The 19,291-nt window shown below is 34.8% G+C and overlaps 4 protein-coding genes across 7 annotated transcripts; 3 read left to right on the top strand and 1 right to left on the bottom strand.

Annotated features, from left to right (window-relative positions):
* Nucleotides 1-934: 934 nt before the first annotated feature.
* LOC107411682 (protein NRT1/ PTR FAMILY 4.5) lies at nucleotides 935-4,186 on the bottom strand. 2 transcript variants are annotated; one of them, XM_016019314.4, is made up of 6 exons: nucleotides 3,940-4,186; nucleotides 3,758-3,848; nucleotides 3,447-3,664; nucleotides 2,778-3,200; nucleotides 2,542-2,666; nucleotides 935-2,135 (listed from the first exon to the last, which is right to left on the bottom strand). In XM_016019314.4, the coding sequence occupies exons 1-6, from the start codon at nucleotides 3,940-3,942 to the stop codon at nucleotides 1,217-1,219; spliced, it is 1,779 nt and encodes a 592-aa protein (XP_015874800.3). In that variant the 5' UTR covers nucleotides 3,943-4,186; the 3' UTR covers nucleotides 935-1,216. The 2 variants fall into 2 exon arrangements, with proteins under 2 accessions (XP_015874800.3, XP_024926213.3); XM_025070445.3 differs by having other exon boundaries at nucleotides 3,988-4,185.
* A 3,050-nt stretch (nucleotides 4,187-7,236) lies between these two features.
* On the top strand, nucleotides 7,237-12,033 carry LOC107411672 (flap endonuclease 1). 3 transcript variants are annotated; one of them, XM_016019298.4, is made up of 18 exons: nucleotides 7,237-7,394; nucleotides 7,491-7,607; nucleotides 7,708-7,766; nucleotides 7,911-7,970; nucleotides 8,082-8,135; nucleotides 8,259-8,307; nucleotides 8,406-8,453; nucleotides 8,619-8,684; nucleotides 8,782-8,832; nucleotides 9,174-9,293; nucleotides 9,392-9,476; nucleotides 9,570-9,651; nucleotides 9,729-9,843; nucleotides 9,920-9,976; nucleotides 10,074-10,120; nucleotides 10,213-10,267; nucleotides 10,978-11,168; nucleotides 11,583-12,033. In XM_016019298.4, exons 1-17 carry the CDS (start codon nucleotides 7,383-7,385, stop codon nucleotides 11,152-11,154), a joined length of 1,254 nt encoding a protein of 417 aa, XP_015874784.1. In that variant the 5' UTR covers nucleotides 7,237-7,382; the 3' UTR covers nucleotides 11,155-11,168; nucleotides 11,583-12,033. The 3 variants fall into 3 exon arrangements, with proteins under 3 accessions (XP_015874784.1, XP_015874785.2, XP_024925914.1); XM_025070146.3 differs by having other exon boundaries at nucleotides 7,267-7,394; nucleotides 7,482-7,607; XM_016019299.4 differs by lacking the exon at nucleotides 10,978-11,168 and having other exon boundaries at nucleotides 7,238-7,394.
* A 453-nt stretch (nucleotides 12,034-12,486) lies between these two features.
* On the top strand, nucleotides 12,487-14,975 carry LOC107411677 (pentatricopeptide repeat-containing protein At3g56550). Its single transcript, XM_016019307.4, has one exon. The coding sequence runs from the start codon at nucleotides 12,630-12,632 to the stop codon at nucleotides 14,418-14,420; it is 1,791 nt and encodes a 596-aa protein (XP_015874793.2). The 5' UTR covers nucleotides 12,487-12,629; the 3' UTR covers nucleotides 14,421-14,975.
* Nucleotides 14,976-17,756: 2,781 nt separating this feature from the next.
* On the top strand, nucleotides 17,757-19,225 carry LOC107411673 (germin-like protein subfamily 2 member 1). Its single transcript, XM_025070340.3, has 2 exons — nucleotides 17,757-17,991; nucleotides 18,519-19,225. The coding sequence occupies exons 1-2, from the start codon at nucleotides 17,883-17,885 to the stop codon at nucleotides 19,061-19,063; spliced, it is 654 nt and encodes a 217-aa protein (XP_024926108.2). The 5' UTR covers nucleotides 17,757-17,882; the 3' UTR covers nucleotides 19,064-19,225.
* Nucleotides 19,226-19,291: the final 66 nt, after the last annotated feature.

Raw genomic sequence — 19,291 nt, 5'->3', positions numbered from 1 at the left:
AAAGGACAAGCAAACAAGACTATGCATGCCTAGAAGATTATGACAAATTAATATTTTAGATTCTTTTGGGAAATCAAACAATTTTTTGCTGATTCATTATGTTGAATTATCCTTTTCTCTATTTTCCTGAAAGCAACACAAGTCTATAGTATACGTATGTATATACGTAAGTGTGTGTGTGGTGTGAGATAAAAGTGAGTAATGTCATAAAACACAACGTTCTCTGTCACACTTATGGGCAAGTGAAGTTCCTTATGATCTGCTACTTGTACATAGCTGCACTTATTGCTGTACGTCTGCTGCAAGCAAAGCGAATAACAACATTCCTCAATATTCATGTGAACATGGTAAATCATTCAATATTATTTATTGCCTTGAAATTAATGCCACTGCTAGAATTTGGACTGCCCTTAAACTCCCTCTCATTATCTTATATTTTTACTAGTCAAATAAATATATATATTTTCCACTGGTAATTGTCAAGTATTTAAACTAACACAATTGGCATCTAATTGATAATGATAATTCTTTTGGTTGAATATCAGTTTTATTTTATTATTTTTATTTTTATTTGTTAGGTTTAAGTGTTTAAATACTGCTGAAACAGTTTAATAGTAAAATTTTTTTTTTGTTATGTTAATAATTTCAAATTTGAATCTTCACATCCCCATTGTCGTATTTGACTCACACACCCCAATATTAAAAGGAAACAAAAAATAAATAAATAAATAAATAAAAGAAAAGAAAAAGGTTAGTGTTCAAGAATATATTCTTGGTGGAAGCCAAAAAGAAAAAGAAAACAAAAAAAAGGTATACATTGTTTGGGCCTATGTTATGGATCAGCTTACAAACTGTAAAACAAGATCGAGCCCAGATTGAATTTGGTCTGGACGATGGAGAATTTCAGCAGTTTGGACCGCCAAAATTTATAATCAGCCTCAAGCAACCTTCCCTTTTCTTTTATTAAGTAGACATCCAAATTAGTTGTTTTCATCAACCACCAAAAAATAAAAATAATACACACACATACATATAATACTGTAAGCACATAAAACAACACAGCCTGCCTAGACCAAGCTTCTACACTACACACACACATACACGCAAAAAAGCAGGACAAAAAAAGGGGGGAAAAAAAAGAAGGAAAAGAATCTCCAATCTCCAAAACCTTTATCCGTTGATTTTATTGTTTCTGTATTGCTGTTGAGGATTTTTATCAACTTGATTCTTTTTCTTTGGCATCCCCTAAAGCAGATGAGACTTGAATAGTACTAAATCCATTAGTACTGTCTTGAATGCTTTGATCAACCTTCAAGAGTGGTGCTTCTTTCAATACTGATTCTTCTGATTTGTACTTGTACCAATTAGCCCAATACAAGTAGTTCAAAAAGTTGACGCAGCTGAGGATTGCCAAAAACCAGTAGAAAAGGTTGAGATTGTTTTTGTTGAGGTCTAATCCATGCAACCAGCCTTGTTTGCTTGGTGCGATCTTCTCGGTGACAGAGTTAATAATATTGACAAAAGCAGTGCTTAAGAAGTAACCAAAAGCTAGAGACAACCATGTGAATGAGGTCGACAGTGATCTCATCCCCGCTGGTGCTTCTTTGTAGAAGAATTCAAGCAATCCTACAAGAGTGAACATGTCAGCAATTCCAAATATACCAAATTGGAAGGAAAGCCAAAACAGGCTTATGGGATGTGCTGGATCCTTGTTTGCTTGGTTCCTTCTTTTGACTTCCACAATGCCTGCAATAGCCATTGAAACCGCGGAGAGAACTAGGCCAATTCCAACACGTTGGAGTTGAGTGATACCGGCTGGATGGTGGGTGATTTTCCGAGCAAAAGGAACGAAAATGAACTCGTATATTGGTATGAGAACCGACATGAAAATCAAGGGGATCACGGGAACTGATGGAGCAGGAACTACAATAGAGCCGAGATGGAGGTTCATGATACGTCCTTGTTGTACTGAGAATGTTTGGAGCTGTGCTAGACAAGTGTTCATTATGACTGTACTGGCTAAAATGGGTAACATTCTTGTTAGGACCTTCACTTCTTCAACTTGTGTCACTGTGCATACGGTCCATGGTCTTGGCTCTGCATTTGCCTGAAGAATTGCTGCTTTGTCTAAAAGCCTGCTTCATGAATTTTTAAGTTTCAAGCTTTAAAAAAACTATATGTGGTGGGAATGTCATCAAAAGCTCTACTCATATTGGAGTTCTATTTGCCGTAATCTGATAAATCATATCTTACAAAAATAATAATAAAAAAAAAAGATTATTAAGAAACAACAATGTTATGTTGATTGTTCTTCTGTTGGATCACAATAACTTTTTTCCAGTTTTACTAAGAGCTTAGACACACACACAATTTTTCAGCCAAAAACAAATTGAGAGTGCTAATGTTATCATTGTCCAAGTTACTCAATTTCCTATTTTGTTGAGCAATTTATCTTCCTTTGACTTGCATAAGGTTTTATTTTTTAATATGTATAAAATTGGAAATGATTATTGAGAAAAGGGATATGGATAATATTGTCACCTGAATTGATTGGTATGTTTAATTTTTTCTTCAGCAGAAAGTGAATCTTTGTCACTGATCTCATACAGTTCATCAGACCTCTCTGGCAATGACAGTCTTCGGTTTTTAATTGCCACAACAATCACCTTTCAAAAACCAACCCCACACAAAATAAATTCATTTTAGGCCTTTATATAATTAGCATGAAAGCATTTGCAGTGACAGAGAAAGAGAGAAAAACGAGGTAAGAGATAAACCCGAATGATTCTTATGAGGGGGCTCTCTCCTGGCACTCTGTGACGATAGAAAGGCTTACCAAGAGCAAGAACAACGAACCCCAAAAATGCAGACACAGTTGATATGAAAAAACCCCAATGCCAACCCAGATTCGTACTGACCCACACAATGGCCACTACTCCAATTGCTGCTCCAAGTGTAATACTAAGCAAGAGGTAGTTAAAGAAGCTTGCAAGAGCTTTTGCTTCTTTCGGGTCCTTTTGATCGAATTGGTCAGCACCAAGTGCTGGAAGGGCTCCTCTAACACCACCTGATCCCTTTGCCAACATACACAATGACATATAGAACATGAATTTTGCACCACCTTTCAAACAGCTTGATTTCCCACAAGGATCTGGTTGAAATTTGTGTGAGGAAGCTTGGATTGTCATCAGCACCAAAGCCTATATTTTATACAGAGCTTTAACACTATATAAATAAATAAATATATACATATATGCATTTAAAATTTTCCTATCCGGTATATTGGACTAAAAATAAATTCCAGGGATAGCTTACAAGCACTTGAAGGCGCCTATTAGTGCTTATAAGCTGTTTTTGGACTTTAAGTTTAGTCCAGGATCTTAGATTCTAAGTATTAACTTGATCAAACTCAAATGATTCTGATACAAGTTAGTTTTTGTTATTACCAGGACTTCAAGGAATCCAAATATCAGAACAGTGTTGAGTCTGCTTAAGTAGGAGTCCGAAACGAAGCCACCGATGAGGGAGAGCAAGAAAGTTGCACCCATGAAGGTCGTAAGCGTGTTGGCTGAGGTTGACAGATCAAAGTACATTACAGTCATGAAGTAGATAACCAAGCTCACCATGTTTGCCACGAAACCCATGTTCTCAAATGCTGCCAATACTATTGTATACCAAGAAAAAATGAAGTTAATTTACAATGTTTTTGAAGAGTTTAATGTTTAGTAGTAGTGTTAATGTTTTTTTCCCCCCTTACCAAAAACAAATTTGCAGGCATTGAAGCCACCCTTTGGTTTGTTCCCCGAGCCGAGGGACCAGTAACCTGCCTTGTTTTGCTCCTTGTCTCCCTGCTTGCACATTATTATGAAACGTATCAGTAATAGCTACACAGACATAAAGATAGATAGAGAAAGATAAAAGAGAGACAGAGAGAGTAACCATGGTGGAGAATTTTGAGAGTTTTGAATGAAGGAGTAGTTGGTTTACAGAGAAATGGCAGAGGGAAGCATCAAAATATAGCTCACAAGAGTGCCTAGTTTGTAACGTTCATGGCATTAGATTGATCGCCATCTTGATATCGACTACCTTGTTTAATTATATTTATCTGTTTCTCTCCTATTGCGTCTCCCTAAGAGTGTGGGCAGTCATTCTATATATAATTGAAAAAGTTTTTTTTTTTTTTTTTTTAATTTTATTTTTTAAATATCCAATTTGCATTTTAACAATATCCCATATCTCATATTTATGGATTAATTAACCTCTAATGTTAAAGTATCCCCGAGGTCGATATATGGACAAACACCTGCAATAATATCAAATTATGAACTGAAGACTTCTTGATCATAAAATGTCCAGAGTTTCTATTTCAGGTTGTGTATTTGAAATGAGTGCCATGCAAAATGTTTAAAGTTCTAATAATGATTACTAATCGTTTTTGGACTAATTTTTTTTCAATCAGCTAAACCTGATTCTGATCCACTAAAAAGTTAAGAAAACATTTAAAACAAATTAACTAATTGGATTCCTTATAAAATTAACATAAATACACAATACAACCACTTGTCTGCTAGTCTCAGTACTTCCTTAATGCAGAAGATTCTCTGATAGTGCAGTCAGTAATATTATATAGGCAGATTAGCACTTAAAAAGTTCATGCTAAAGTTGCCTGAGATCAAAATCAGTGATTATTAAATGGTAAACAAAAATCATCATTACGTGCGATTGCTAACTTTTCCACCATCTCAGGCATTATTTGTGAAACTATGCCATGCTGATTGTTGAATGCCCTTTTTCTTTTTATTTTATTTTATTTATTTCTTTCCTGGATTGAAATGGATTTGTTGTGCAACATCTTTTTTCCACTGTTGGAGCACTGGACTTAGACATATCAATTATCATCTAGCCTTGTCATGTGAAGCAGCTGCTATGTCCAAGCTCATACAAACGGTCCACCATACGAAAAGGGTTTCGATAATTTTCCATTTCGATAAGATATTTCATTCATGCATGTCTTCTTGAACTCAAGAATCTTGAACATCCATGAATGTCACTTTCGCACCATATTTCATTTTGATTGTATAGTAACCATGGAAGTCTATTTTAGACTGTCTTTTAGTCTTCAATTTGATAATAACCATGTACCAGTTCTCAAACCAATTTCAATCTGAAGTTGGTCTAAAAGGTGGTGCTTTGATTAATCATTCTTACGATCTTTTTGTGAAAGGAAATCACTATCACTTGAACAGTTTGTTAGGGGATTTCCCATATCTTTTTGAGTGACGGACGAAGCAAGGCTCAATTAGTGTCACCAAATTTAACTTATTTTTTCACTTCAATATTGCCTTTGGCTGTTAAAATCAGCCAACTATGTTCTTGTCCTGTTCTGCTGATTGTTGCCAGTTGTTGTTTGTAAAGCTAATTACTTAGTTCAAATTGACAAGAAAAGATAAAAAAATCTCTGGCATCAAAGAATCTTTCCTCTTGTAAACTGAGAAAAGCATCTAACTACAGAGTTAACTTTCATAGGAATAAATTTCACTAACAGCTGCTGCCCTTGTTGCCAATCCTGCAATGCATAAATATGGATACCATTTTAAACTGCGGCCGTTAGGAGCACAATTAATCATTTCCTTCCTTTCAATAAAAGAAACTCACTGGCGGTAAAACCAATAAATGTTTCTTTCGAACACTATATGTATTATTGGAAGTATTTTCAGACTCTTTAACGGATAATAACTTTTTAAAAAATGTTAATATTTCTGCTGATCTAACAAAACCTTCATAGAGAAATATAAATGTGGGCAAATTATTTTCTCTCCAAATTCAGGGCAAAGAAAATTCAAACATCCAATCTTGCAACAGGAACAATTCAAAATATACATGTCACTTTCAACTTCAATTGACCAAAATCAATAATTAGCTACAGAACATAGGGTTGGGAAGCTTTTCAAGGTGAGCAAATAAGGACATCTAATAGTAATTATTGGGAAGCCTCTGTCCCCAAAGACTCTGGACCTCCCAACTTGATTATTGTATCACTAAGCCACTTTTATAGGTGAGGGGGCTAAATAATTTATATGGACTATAGTAATGAAATTGAAAATATGGATGGTCCATGCTTCCTATCTAGCATCACTAGGCATTGTCTATGTGATATTCTTTTACGTAAAGCAAACTTACCCCACCTCCCATTTCTATTTATCAATGATTTATTTGCTTTAATATTGATTATCTCTTATCTCTTTCCCTACAAATCTTCCAGTTCTTTTTCGTGTACTGTAAAGTAGTTGCGTGTTTTCTCACTTTCCCTAACCCTGGTGTGTAATTCATTTCTTGTGCTTCTTCATATTAGCCCCTTCTTCTTTCATGAAATTCTCTCTGCCCTCTAGAAGCATTTTCAGCTTTTCATTTGCGTGTATGTTGTTGAGATTGAGAAACTAGTATGAATAAAACATATAATAATAAGAAACATAAAAAGGACAATATTTAGTTATATAGAAGCCATTTGAAAATATGTATATAGAATTAAGGATACATGATTAGAGTAATGCTAGGACCATAAAATTTACTTATTGACTTTTTGGAAATGACATTGTAATTTGATAATGGTTGGTAAATTGTCATAATTTAAATCAATAAAAAGTGAATCCAATGAGATAATGTCACATAATGTAGTATCTAAAATTTGATAAACAAATTTAGTAACTCTAGCATTAAACCTGAGAAACAATTCAAAAATCTATAGTAAAATCTATAGTCCTTGATTTTGCACACCATTTTAAGGCCACTAAAAGAAATGATTAGTCTTAAAAAGATTTAGCTGACTTTCATCTACAGAGTTATCAGATGATTCTTGAAAAAAAGTGTCAAATACAGAAGACCAAAAGAGTGTTATTCCAACATGAATGAATTCATGGATCTGGAAAATCTGGTTGCATGGCATCTTTCAAAAACCAATTTGAATAAATCGACTGGCAATATGACAAAGGAAAAGATCATTCGAAAACATATAATGGAGAAAGGCATTAATTGTAGAACAATCAAATTAAATGGGTACAACTCTCAAAATCTCTCTTGTTTTCTCTCATTATCTTATGGAACATCTGATATGTTATCACCAACAGGCAACACCAACAAATAACTTCGAAAAATAAAAAACTCTGCATTGATGCTGACTAAGTAAACCAGGCCCAAATTTGAAGCCCATGAACTTCTAGCTATAGGCCCATAAAAGAGCCGACGTGTATTAAGAGAGGGAAATTTGGGAATAGGCGGGAAGCAGTTTCATCCCTAACCTCCAAAAGAGCTTTTCCTTTGCCTCTCTCAGTTGTTGTTCACTTCACTCTCTCGTTTGTTTCTCTATCTCTCCGTTTTGACAAATAATGGGTATAAAGGTAGTTCATTTCCGACACCCTTTTCTCGTTTGTTTCATGGGTTTTGATTCTTTTTTTGAGATTATTTGTTCGTGGGTTCTGGATGAGACTTTTTAGGGTTTAACAAAGCTTTTGGCGGACAACGCTCCAAAGGCCATGAAGGAACAGAAATTCGAAAGCTACTTCGGCCGCAAGATAGCCATTGATGCTAGTATGAGCATCTACCAGTTCCTTGTAAGTCCATCCCCCGTTATTTGTATTTATTATTATTTTATTTAATTTTTCTTACATATTTAGTTTTAGTTTTGAAATGGGTTTACATCAATTCCTGTAGATTGTTGTAGGAAGAGTCGGAACTGAGATGTTGACCAATGAGGCTGGTGAAGTTACTAGGTACCATCTCTGACCAGTTCTAATTTTTAGTAACATAAGCTAGTTCGAGTTGCATTTTGCTTCATTTTCATCATATTAGTGCTTTTAGGCAAATTTTTATTTTATGTTTCTGATGAGTTATTTCTTTTATTGGGTTCATTGTAGTCACTTGCAAGGCATGTTTACAAGGACAATTAGGCTTCTGGAAGCCGGAATAAAGCCAGTGTAATTTATTTCTTTAGCTATTTCTTTTCAATTTGCACTTATCTGCATTGTAGGCTGGTGATTTATCAATAAAATATGTGATCTTCTGAATCAGTTAATTTTTATACTCAGCTATGTTTTTGACGGGCAGCCTCCAGAAATGAAAAAGCAAGAACTGGCAAAACGGTATTTCTTTTTTTTTTTTTTTGCTATGACAATGAGCTTGCATTTCTGGTTAATTTTTAAAACATAGTTAAACTTTTAATAGCTTTTTTCTAAGTCCTATCAACATATTGACTTGTGATGCAGTTATGAAAAGAGAGCAGATGCTACTGGAGATTTGGAAGAGGCCATGAAGGTTTTCTGTTATTTTAGTTGCTTTTTTTTTTTTTTTTTTCCTCCCTATTTTCCCTGTCATATTATGTAACATGCAACTGTTTATTTTTGTCATGACAGACTGGCAATAAGGAAGATATTGAGAAATTCAGTAAAAGGACGGTGAAGGTGGGTTCTTTCTTTTAATTGCTTTCTGATTAACTGTAACCTATGATTATATATTTCCTCCAGCACCTCTTTATGCATATCTTGCAATGTATTGTGTTTTAAAATGATTCAAATAAAGGAACCGTTGATTTTGCTTGCCTTTCATGCCATTTTTTGTTTTGGCAGGTGACAAAGCAGCACAATGATGATTGCAAAAGACTTTTAAAACTCATGGGTGTTCCAGTAATAGAGGTGATATTACTCATTTGAAGTAATTTGCTGCTGATGTTTATTTTAATTGTGTATGTGAATATGATTCATACTGTACTCTATGGATTGGTTTTCACAGGCTCCTTCAGAAGCAGAAGCACAATGTGCTGCACTTTGCAAATCTGGAAAGGCAAGTACTTAATTTTCATTTCTCTATTACACCTCAAGCAAAGAACGACAAACCCCCTCAAAGGATTACATTTTGGTTTACTGTGTACTCTGAAATAGCTTCGTATTTTGTCAGCAGTATTTTGTAAGGAGTCTATTTTTTCTTATCTGTTCATCATTTTTTAAGGAGTAAAAAAATAATCCCATTAGTTTATTTCCAGAGTGCTTATTTCACTTGCATTGCTGACCCCAATTCCCTTAATGGCTTGAAAAGCTTCATTCTGGAGGGTGAACCTGTTGCCGAATTCAATAGTTTTTTTTTTTTTTTTTTCATAAATCCTCTTTTTCTTTTATGCATTTCAGGTTTATGCTGTGGCTTCTGAAGACATGGATTCTTTAACGTTTGGAGCTCCTAGATTTCTTCGCCATTTAATGGATCCCAGCTCAAGAAAAGTCCCTGTCATGGAATTTGAAATTTCAAAGGTGGTTACTACTTACTACATTTAAGTTTTAACAGAGATATGAGGTAGTCATGGTTGCTTAATTTATCGGTATAATTTTCTGGTGATTCTTTATTTTAGATTTTGGAGGAGCTAAATCTTACTATGGATCAATTCATCGACTTGTGCATTCTTTCTGGATGTGATTATTGTGATAGCATTCGAGGTATCTGGAATTTCAAACCTTCTCCGACTTGATCTTTTCCACTAACTATGAAGCTAACTGGCTTCAAATTTTGACTCTGAATCTATGCTACAGGGATTGGAGGACAGACTGCTTTAAAGCTCATCCGTCAACATGGCTCCATAGAGAATATACTGGAGAACATAAATAGAGAGAGGTCTGCATCGGTTTACAATGATTGAGAGACTTGTTTTTATTTAAGTAATTATTAAGTTATTTTTCTTCTATATTCAGATACCAAATACCAGATGATTGGCCATATCAAGAGGCTAGGCAGCTTTTCAAAGAGCCAGAAGTCTATACTGATGCTGAGCAAGATGAGATTAAGTGGGCTGCCCCAGATGAAGAAGTAATTGATTTCCTAGTTGAAATTTTTTTACTGTTTGAAAAGTTATATGCGTTTTAGCGTCATGTTATTAATGCAGGGGCTGATTACCTTTTTGGTAAATGAAAATGGATTTAACAGTGACAGAGTGACAAAGGTGTGCAGTTGTTCAGTGTATTATTTGTGAGGGTATATTGCTTTTTTTTAAGATAATAACATGCTTTTACCTATCCTGATTTCTCTAATTATTTTAGGCAATAGAGAAAATTAAAGCAGCCAAGAACAAGTCATCACAGGGCAGGTAAGTGATGCTGCTATGATGGATATGATTGCATGGGTTCCCTACTCAATATGATACGGTGCTTCATGGTTTCCTTCTTTCTTCTTTTGCAGATTAGAAGCATTTTTCAAACCAGTTGCAAACCCAACTGTACCGATTAAGAGGAAGGTAAATTTTCCTTAGAGCATTTTGAGCTGCTGTCATCATTTTTTCTCCATGTATATGTCTTTCCATGATTAGTGGGGATTGTACTTCTTCTGCCGTGTTTGATTTCCTGCCCAAATACTAGGCATGGATAATTCATAGCCAGAAAAACTATGAGCTGAATCAGAAGCTGCAAATTTGCTTTCTTATTTAGTGTGTATGTTTATCTTTCATATCTTGGTCTGTATTTAGTTCTATTCTTTTACTTGTATACACAGTAAATTCGACTCTTATTAACTTATACTCGGTTTTGAAGAATTTTCTTTGTCATCCTTATAATTATCAAGAAATTGCAAGTAACTTTCATGTCACCGTACTCTGCATTAGTTGAAAGAATTTGGCTATTTAGGCTAAGCCAATGATATTAGTTTTATATGGAAGATTTTGTTAACACAAGGTGGCTTGTACCACCTTTGGTTTTGCATTATCTTCTATAAAATATGTATTTGGTATTCTAATAGAACTTAAATGAACTAGTTCTCTTGCATGTGCTGCTAGCAATATGTTTGGCAGTGCGCACTAATTGTAGAAAAATGTACAAAAAAGTCTGTCTTGCCTTTTAAGCTTTTATATTAAGAAAATTCATTGAAAAATCCTTTTGCCCATGGATCATTGGGAAGTCTAGATGAGACAGGTTACTGTGATTTCTCAATTCTCAGTATATTGGATGACAGGAAAGCAAATGTGTGCTTAGATCTCCCAAACCAGCAACCAAGGATAAGATGTTGTTCTCTCTGCAAGCTTCTACTTCATCCAGGTCCAGAATCATTGGTAATCTAAGCCTGCCAATACTGGATCTGGGCTCCAAGCACTCTATGTCACTATCCAGAGGTGTCTGCTTCGGCACTTGAAGCCGAAAGCCCTGGTGACTTCCAGAGCCAATCTGTCCATAATCTCCATTCCACTTATATATTTAACACCTGGGTGGTCACATTTCACAAATTTCAAAACAAAAATTTTGAACTTTGTTCCTTTATTTGTTTTATATATACATATATGTATATTAGTGTTACCGTATACATTCAGAAATCTGGAAAAATATGAAATCTTAACTTGTAATTAAAATATAGGACTTTCAAGAACAATCTTGTGTGCAGATCTTACGGGTTATATGTGTAGTTCGTAGTGTAGGTGATGTTCAATATTCTTGCTCTGTATTATTCTGGTCTTGCAGATATCTTGAATTGATGTTAAAGATATTTATCATGTCTTAGGTTTTGTCACTAGAGCAGTAGCATGCTGGTTGAAAGTAACAATGTTTGCTCATTTTTGGTGGCAGGAAACACCAGGGAGCGCCGTTAAAGAAGCTGCTAACAAAAAGTCAAAAGCTGGTGGTGGTAAAAAGAAGAAATAGTTGGATTGCTTTTTATGACCTCAAATAGGCTGGAGCAAAGCCATATTCCTATCTAGTAAGAGGTCATGTCAATGAAATTCAAATTAAATAGTCCAGCAGGAAAATTTTCTGAGATAGCAAGCGGAATTCAACAGCTTATAATGCTTCCACCTATTTTGTTTAACGTTTAAAATTGCAAGCTTCTGAGGCAGAAGAGGCATTGAAGTTGTTTTATATAATATGTAGAGACTTCGGCTTTGAACATTTGAACTTTGTGGTTTAGTTTTTTTTGTGTAAAGCAAATTTTTCTTCAGCCGATGCCTTATATAGTATATTGCACCCCTCAAAAACATGTACAACATAAAGTTCCTTCTATATGCTCATTTGATGTCTAAAATATATAGTATATTGCACCCCTCAAAAACATGTACAACATATAAAGTTCCTTCTATATGCTCATTTGATGTCTAAAATCAGGACGAAATAGATTGAATATTTATATGACAATCACAATTCTAATTGAATTTATGAAAATGGCGATGAACTCCAATGGAAGAGCACATATGAAAAATGAAAATGTAAATTTTGAGCTTCTTTATAGTGTTTTTACGGTATGGACGGTTTGTATATGGAAGCATTCAAAATAGATGCTATTTGGATAAAAGTGTCGAATTAGCTGTATATTGTACATATCAAAGTCGAAGATATCGTTCAAAAAATATCAATTTTGGATGTGGTTTGCAAATTTCTCCTTCTTTATATATATATATATATATATATCTTAATAGATTTTGTAAATCTAATTTATTTTAGTAAAATTTATGGTTTTAAGGCTAGAGATAATATTTGGAAGGTAACCAAATATGTGAACATAGTATATAATAAAATAAAATCCATCCTGATGTGATGGGGGCTCTGTTTTTCTCCTACATGGTAAATAGGAATAGAAAAGTAGGAATAGAAACAGAGTTTCATTTTGATTGACACTGTTCCATGCAATCACCAGAGCCTCTGCTATGTATTGTCGGCCAAACATCAGCAGCAGCCAAAGTCATCCTGAGAATTTTGCAAGGATGTAACAGCCTTCAAAGGCTTCACAAAATCCATGCCCATGTCATCACCACCGGCCTCCAACACCACCCTGCCATTTCCTCCAAGCTCCTCCACTTCTGTGCCATCTCTGTTTCTGGATGTTTGTCCTATGCTCAGCTTCTCTTCCATCGTCTCCAGAACCCACTAACCCAGGACTGGAATTCCATCATCAGAGGCTTTTCTGACAGCCCTTCTCCACTTTCGGCCATATTTTACTACAATGCTATGGTTTCGGCTGCTTCCGACTCCCGTCCTGATACCTTCACTTTCTCATTCGTGCTTAAGGCTTGCGAGAGAGTTAAGGCTCAGAGCAAATGCAAAGAGGTTCATGGTTTCGTAATCCGATGTGGGTACAAGAGGGATGTTGTAGTTTGTACCAATCTGATCAGGTCGTACGCCGGAAACGGATTGATTTGGGATGCACGGAAGGTCTTTGATGGAATGCTTGAAAGGGACTTGGTTTCTTGGAATTCAATGATTTCGTGCTACTCTCAAGCGGGTTTCCACCATGAGGCTTTGAAGATATATAATATGATGAAAAATGAGAATGTGGGTCTTGATGGGTTCACGCTCGTTAGCTTGCTTTCCTCTTGTGCCCATTTGGGTGCGCTGAATATAGGAGTTCAAATGCATAAAATAGCTCGAGAAAAGGGGTTTGTGGAGAGTGTTTTTGTTGGAAACGCTCTTATAGATATGTATGCGAAATGTGGCAACTTGGATGCAGCTCTTATTGTCTTTGATAGAATGCAGAAGCGGGATGTTTTGACGTGGAACTCCATGATTGTTGGGTATGGAGTACATGGCCGTGGAGATGAAGCAATCTATTTCTTTAGACAGATGATAAATGCTGGGGTCCAGCCAAACTCTATTACATTTATTGGTCTGTTATGTGGATGCAGTCACCAAGGCTTAGTTGAGGAGGGTGTCAAGTATTTCTACAATATGAGCTCCAAGTTCAACATCAAGCCCGGAATTAAGCATTATGGTTGCCTGGTTGATCTGTTCGGGCGGGCCGGGAAGCTTGAAAATGCACTTGAAGTTATAAGGACTTCTCCTACACATGAAGATCCCGTCCTTTGGCGAACACTACTAGGCTCTTGCAAGATTCATAAAAACGTGCATATAGGAGAAATTGCTATGAGGAATCTGGTCCAGCTTGGTGCATCAAATGCAGGGGACTGCATATTGCTTGCTACCATCTATATTGGAGTAAACAATGCAGATGGTGTTGCAAGGATGAGAAAAATGATCAAAAGTCGGGGAATAAAGACGACCCCTGGTTGGAGCTGGATTGAAGTTGGTGATCAAGTTCATAAATTTGTTGTGAATGACAAGTCACATCCTGATACAGATGAAGTTCATCATAAACTGAGAGAAATAATTCATGGGGCTACTCTACTTGGTTATGTGGAAGAAGAATCACCACTCATTACAGTGCCTGGATTTAACAACGAAGAAGGTTGTTTGGGAACTAGTTCATGTCACAGTGAGAAGCTGGCTATTGCTTTTGGGATTGCAAGAACTACAGAAGGAACATGTTTAAGAATAGTGAAAAACCTGAGAGTTTGTAGGGATTGCCATTCGTTCACTAAATTTGTTTCAAAAGCATTCAGCCGCGAAATTATTGTAAGAGACCGAGTTCGGTTCCATCACTTCAAGGAAGGTTCATGTTCCTGTAAAGACTATTGGTGACTGATAACAGTTGAATGGCAAATATTCAGAAACATCAGCTATTGGTTTTTCAATGAACACTTAATTATTGACATGCTGATGCCATTGCTTCTTGACATGTTGAATGGTGGGCTCAAAAGGCCTGAAAGCTTAAATTAGATGCCAGTGCTGAATTGGGCCTCAGCTTCTCCTGTTGTCCCATTATGTATTCACTTAAGCCCAAATGAGAGGCCTCCTAAATGTCAACACTTAATTATTGACATGCTGATGCCATTGCTTCTTGACATGTTGAATGGTGGGCTCAAAAGGCCTGAAAGCTTAAATTAGATGCCAGTGCTGAATTGGGCCTCAGCTTCTCCTGTTGTCCCATTATGTATTCACTTAAGCCCAAATGAGAGGCCTCCTAAATGTCAACAAGGTTACTACTTAGAAGTTGGTTCTTTTTTACAGACCAATTTTTATTTATTTATTTTTGTTATTATTTTTTTACATAGGCAAATATTTGTTTGGTTTAATACCCAATAATTTCAAATTGTTGGGACTCATATTACCGAATAAATTAAGAATGATTGATTATAGGCTACTGAACACGCTAATAAAAAAATAAAGAAAGAAAAGAGTATCTGTTTTTTTTTTTTTTTTTTTTTTTTTTTTTTTTTTTTTTTTTTTTTTTTTTTTTTTTTTTTTCCCTCTTGGAGTATGATTCATTGGGAGAAACCCATAATATATCATTGTGACTGCTTCATGAAAGTTGCAAACGAATAAAAATAGAAGGAAAAAAAAATTATATATATATATATATAAGTATACGCATGTATTGTTTGTTAATCGAGTAGTACTCTCCTTCTGAGCTCCTTCTAGTCAATGGTGCCTGAATGTAAGTTTATTTCACACCAAATACATGGTTACGTGTATTTCTTCAAAAATAAAATCAAGAATGCAAGTTGAAGCAAGCAATATGCAATAAAATAAAATCGCATTTCTCTTATCCAACCAAACGAAGTTGTATTCTTGAGCATGGCGGACTTTATATTTCTTTTTCTTGATAATTAGTGATTCAACTGTGCTTGTTCCATAACAAAAAGGTAAAAAGCTTTATTATTATCAAGATTCGATTTTCAGAGAGCATTTAAAGAGTAGTAATTAAACTTAAAATCCAGCCTTTACTCATTCAAATTTCTTTACCTTTCACCAGCTGTTTGGTGGCTGATTTAAGAAGTTAATTATTGTCCAATTAAAGATCATTGATCAAAAATGTGAAAATTTTAATTACCCCATAAAACTTGTGGTTGATCATCGGTATTATTATTATTATTATTGTTGTTGTTGTTGTTGTTATTATTTTTGTTTAGTTTGTTTTTGTGAGGAACCAAAGTTCAGCAAGGTTAATGGCATATAGGACACAGCTTGCCCTACGCTTTGACTTTTACGAATCGATAAATACTGCATTATAGAATCTAATACTATACATATATATATATATATAATATTTGATGCCAAATGCGTCTCTTTAATATCGTTCCAAAAAAAAAAAAATTATATATATATATATATATATTCATAAATAGTAGTCATGGAAAGTAGGCTGTATGACATGCATGCCATTGTCATGGAAATTAATTCAATCACAAGATTTCCAGTTTCCATAATTACTGAATCAATAGCTTGGATGTGGTATAATACACAGAAAATGTTGCCAGGACATTATACAATGTGCAATGAGAAAACTTGAAAATTCTATAAAAAAAAAATGAGAAAACTTGAAAAGTTTCACATCCTAGTTCTAGGTAGATTCATTTTTATTCAAATAACAAATAAAAAATGAAAATCTCAAATGTTTCTTCCTTTATTGACCATCTTATTCTATATACATATATAGAGAGAGGATTTATTTATGGTACAATTGCATTCCAAATCTTGTATGTTTAATCTTTTTTATTAACATCCATATGATAGTAGAAAGATGCTATAACTTAATTGATACATAAATTAAACATTTTTTTTTTTTTTATTCACTCTTGAAGTTGATGAGACTCAAAAAGAAATAACTTTTACCATCCAAGCAAAGACACGTAACCCTGAATGTTGGTGTGACATAAACTTTTTTGTGTTAATATTGGTATGACATGAACTGGTGTGACCCAGGACCATCCACAACCAACTTGATATTTCTTCTCACCTGAACACCATTAGAAAGAATGTCAAAAACGACGCCGAATTCCAATTGCTAACGTATAATCAAGGCAGACTAATGCTTTTAATATTATTAGTGCCCAAGTATTAACCCAGCCTATCAATTTCTGCCATGTGTAAAAGATTGAATTCTATTTACTCTAAAAAAAAATAATATTAATTTTAAGAGTTTATGATTCGTTAAGAACTTCCATGGCGCCTAATGATTTTGACCAAGTCTTTCTGGCAAAGCATTTAATAAATCAGAGAGAACATATATCATTACCTAAAAAAAACCTACAACCAAGTAGTTGCTTTACAGATACAACCATGATGCTTAATTAAGCATACTTATAATCGTATTTTTAGAAATTGCATTTCAAACAAAAAAAAGAACATAAAAATCTGAAAATAATATTATGTTAGAGATTAATGTAGAAGAAATGAGACCCCACCATAGTAGGTTTTGGGTTGGCGTTAATATATATAGTTTGCGTTTGTCTTGACTTTGCAAACATTCTACAGATATACACCCCACAACTCTACCAAACAATGATAACAGCCTTTCCATCCAAGACTATGTGGAAAAGTGAGAACCCTTTAAATAATCTCTTTTTTTTTTTTTTTTGTTTTTTTCCCCAACAATGAAAAATTTATCACTACGGTAATAAGACAGTTTAACTATGTTAATAATAACAAAAAAATGGTAAGGAATCTGAACGTGTAAATTAAAGAAAATGACAAATTTTCATGATGAAGGTCAGATCGAGATCAAGTAGTTGTAGATGCGGTGAAGCAAATCAATAGAAATGTATGGAGTATAAGATTGCAGTTTTATTAGAATCATCAAAATGAAATAATGATTGGGAAACAAATATATATATATTTTTTTTATGGAACAAAGTTTAATAAAAACAATACAAAAATACAAATAATGGGGTCAACGGGACCAAAATAGGGGCTGTTGTTAATGACTTTGCATTGGGTATAAGCACGAGTAAGAGAGAGAGAGAGAGAAAAAGAGAAGAAGCAGAGCGTGTCCCATGCTTTACATACACAACATCTTTTACCCTTCTAAAGTCTCCTATTATTTCACTCTCTTCTCTCTCTCTCTCTCTCTCTCTCTCTCTCTCTCTTGTCTCTGTCTGTCTTATTATAAATACTAAAGCCCACCAATTCCTTCACCATTCATTGCCTGTTTTCCAATATACTTTCCTCTTCTTTCAAGTCCTTCTTTTTTTTTTTTTTTTTTTCCCCTCCTTTCTTTCGTTTGACAGCTTTTTCTTCTCTATAATTCAAACAAAGCTAACCATGGCTGCTATTTTGGCTCTATTTGTCATGACTTTTGCTGCTGTGTTTGCCACCTCAGTTGCTGATCCTGACTTGCTCCAAGATGTTTGTGTCGCCGAACTCAAGTCCGGTACTACCCTCTAAACCATTTTTCTTTCATAATTCTTTTTGGATCTAATTATTTTTGATACATTATAGTGCTAAAACATGGTGAAAAAACAATTAAAATCATGATATTGAAGGTAAGGAAAGAAGTTGGATCAGAAAAAAGAACAATCCCCGTTTTAACTGTTCATTTTTCTTTGTCAATTATTAGGCTGTTGACCTCCTTTTTTAGCTTTTGTTTACCAATTTCAAGATTTGAACTAACTCTAATCATTTTTGCTTGCCCTTTTATCTTCTTATTTGTAACTACCATCACTATGCTTGACAGCAATGATTACCCTTTTCTTTGTTTCTGTGTCTGTACTCTGTACCCTCTTATTTCTTGTTAGATATAATGATAATCATGGCTTGGTCTTGCCCAAAAATGGGTTCCATTCATCGACTGTGAAAAACTTTTGGTGTGTGTGCTAGTGATTGGAAATACAAAATTTGGTAGGAAAAAACAAAATTAAACTGACAAAATCATTTCAATTTTTGTGATGATCTAAATAGCTGTGAAACTCAATGGGTTCACCTGCAAGGACATAGCAAATATAACATCAGAGGACTTCTTCTTCGCCGGGCTAGCCAAACCAGGCCCAACAAACAACACCTTTGGTTCATTGGTCACCGGAGCAAATGTTGAGAAAATCCCAGGACTCAACACGCTCGGTGTCTCACTTTCAAGAATTGACTACGCACCAGGTGGTCTTAACCCACCCCACACACACCCAAGAGCCACTGAGATTGTGTTTGTCCTTGAAGGTGAACTTGATGTTGGATTCATTACCACTTCAAATGTGCTCATTTCCAAGTCTATTAAAAAGGGTGAGATCTTTGTCTTCCCAAAAGGACTTGTTCATTTCCAGAAGAACAATGGGAAAGACACAGCTGCTGTGATTGCTGCGTTTAACAGCCAGTTGCCTGGAACACAATCCATTGGTGCTACGTTGTTTGCTGCAAAACCAGAAGTCCCAGACAATGTTTTGACCAAAGCATTCCAAGTTGGTACCAAAGAGATTGAGAAGATTAAGTCAAGGTTTGCTCCTAAGAAATAGAGAGGAATTTGTGTATGTGTTAATGGGGGGATCAATGTTTGTTGTTTTTTTCTTTTTTTGCTTCTTTTTTTTTTTTTTACATTTGATGGGGGGAATTTGTGATTTATGAGAATTACTAATTGGATTATGGTGAAAATAATGTTAAATCGCTTTTCTTTGATATATCATATGTCCAATTTTAATTATGATCAAAATACTCCGTGACACTTCTTCTTTCAAATTTCCTTA

This window comes from Ziziphus jujuba, chromosome 10 (genome assembly GCF_031755915.1).
Source record: "Ziziphus jujuba cultivar Dongzao chromosome 10, ASM3175591v1".
In the NCBI taxonomy this organism is placed as follows: domain Eukaryota; kingdom Viridiplantae; phylum Streptophyta; class Magnoliopsida; order Rosales; family Rhamnaceae; genus Ziziphus; species Ziziphus jujuba.
Note: the sequence above shows the minus strand (reverse complement) of the source record. Positions and strands in the feature narration are given on the sequence as shown.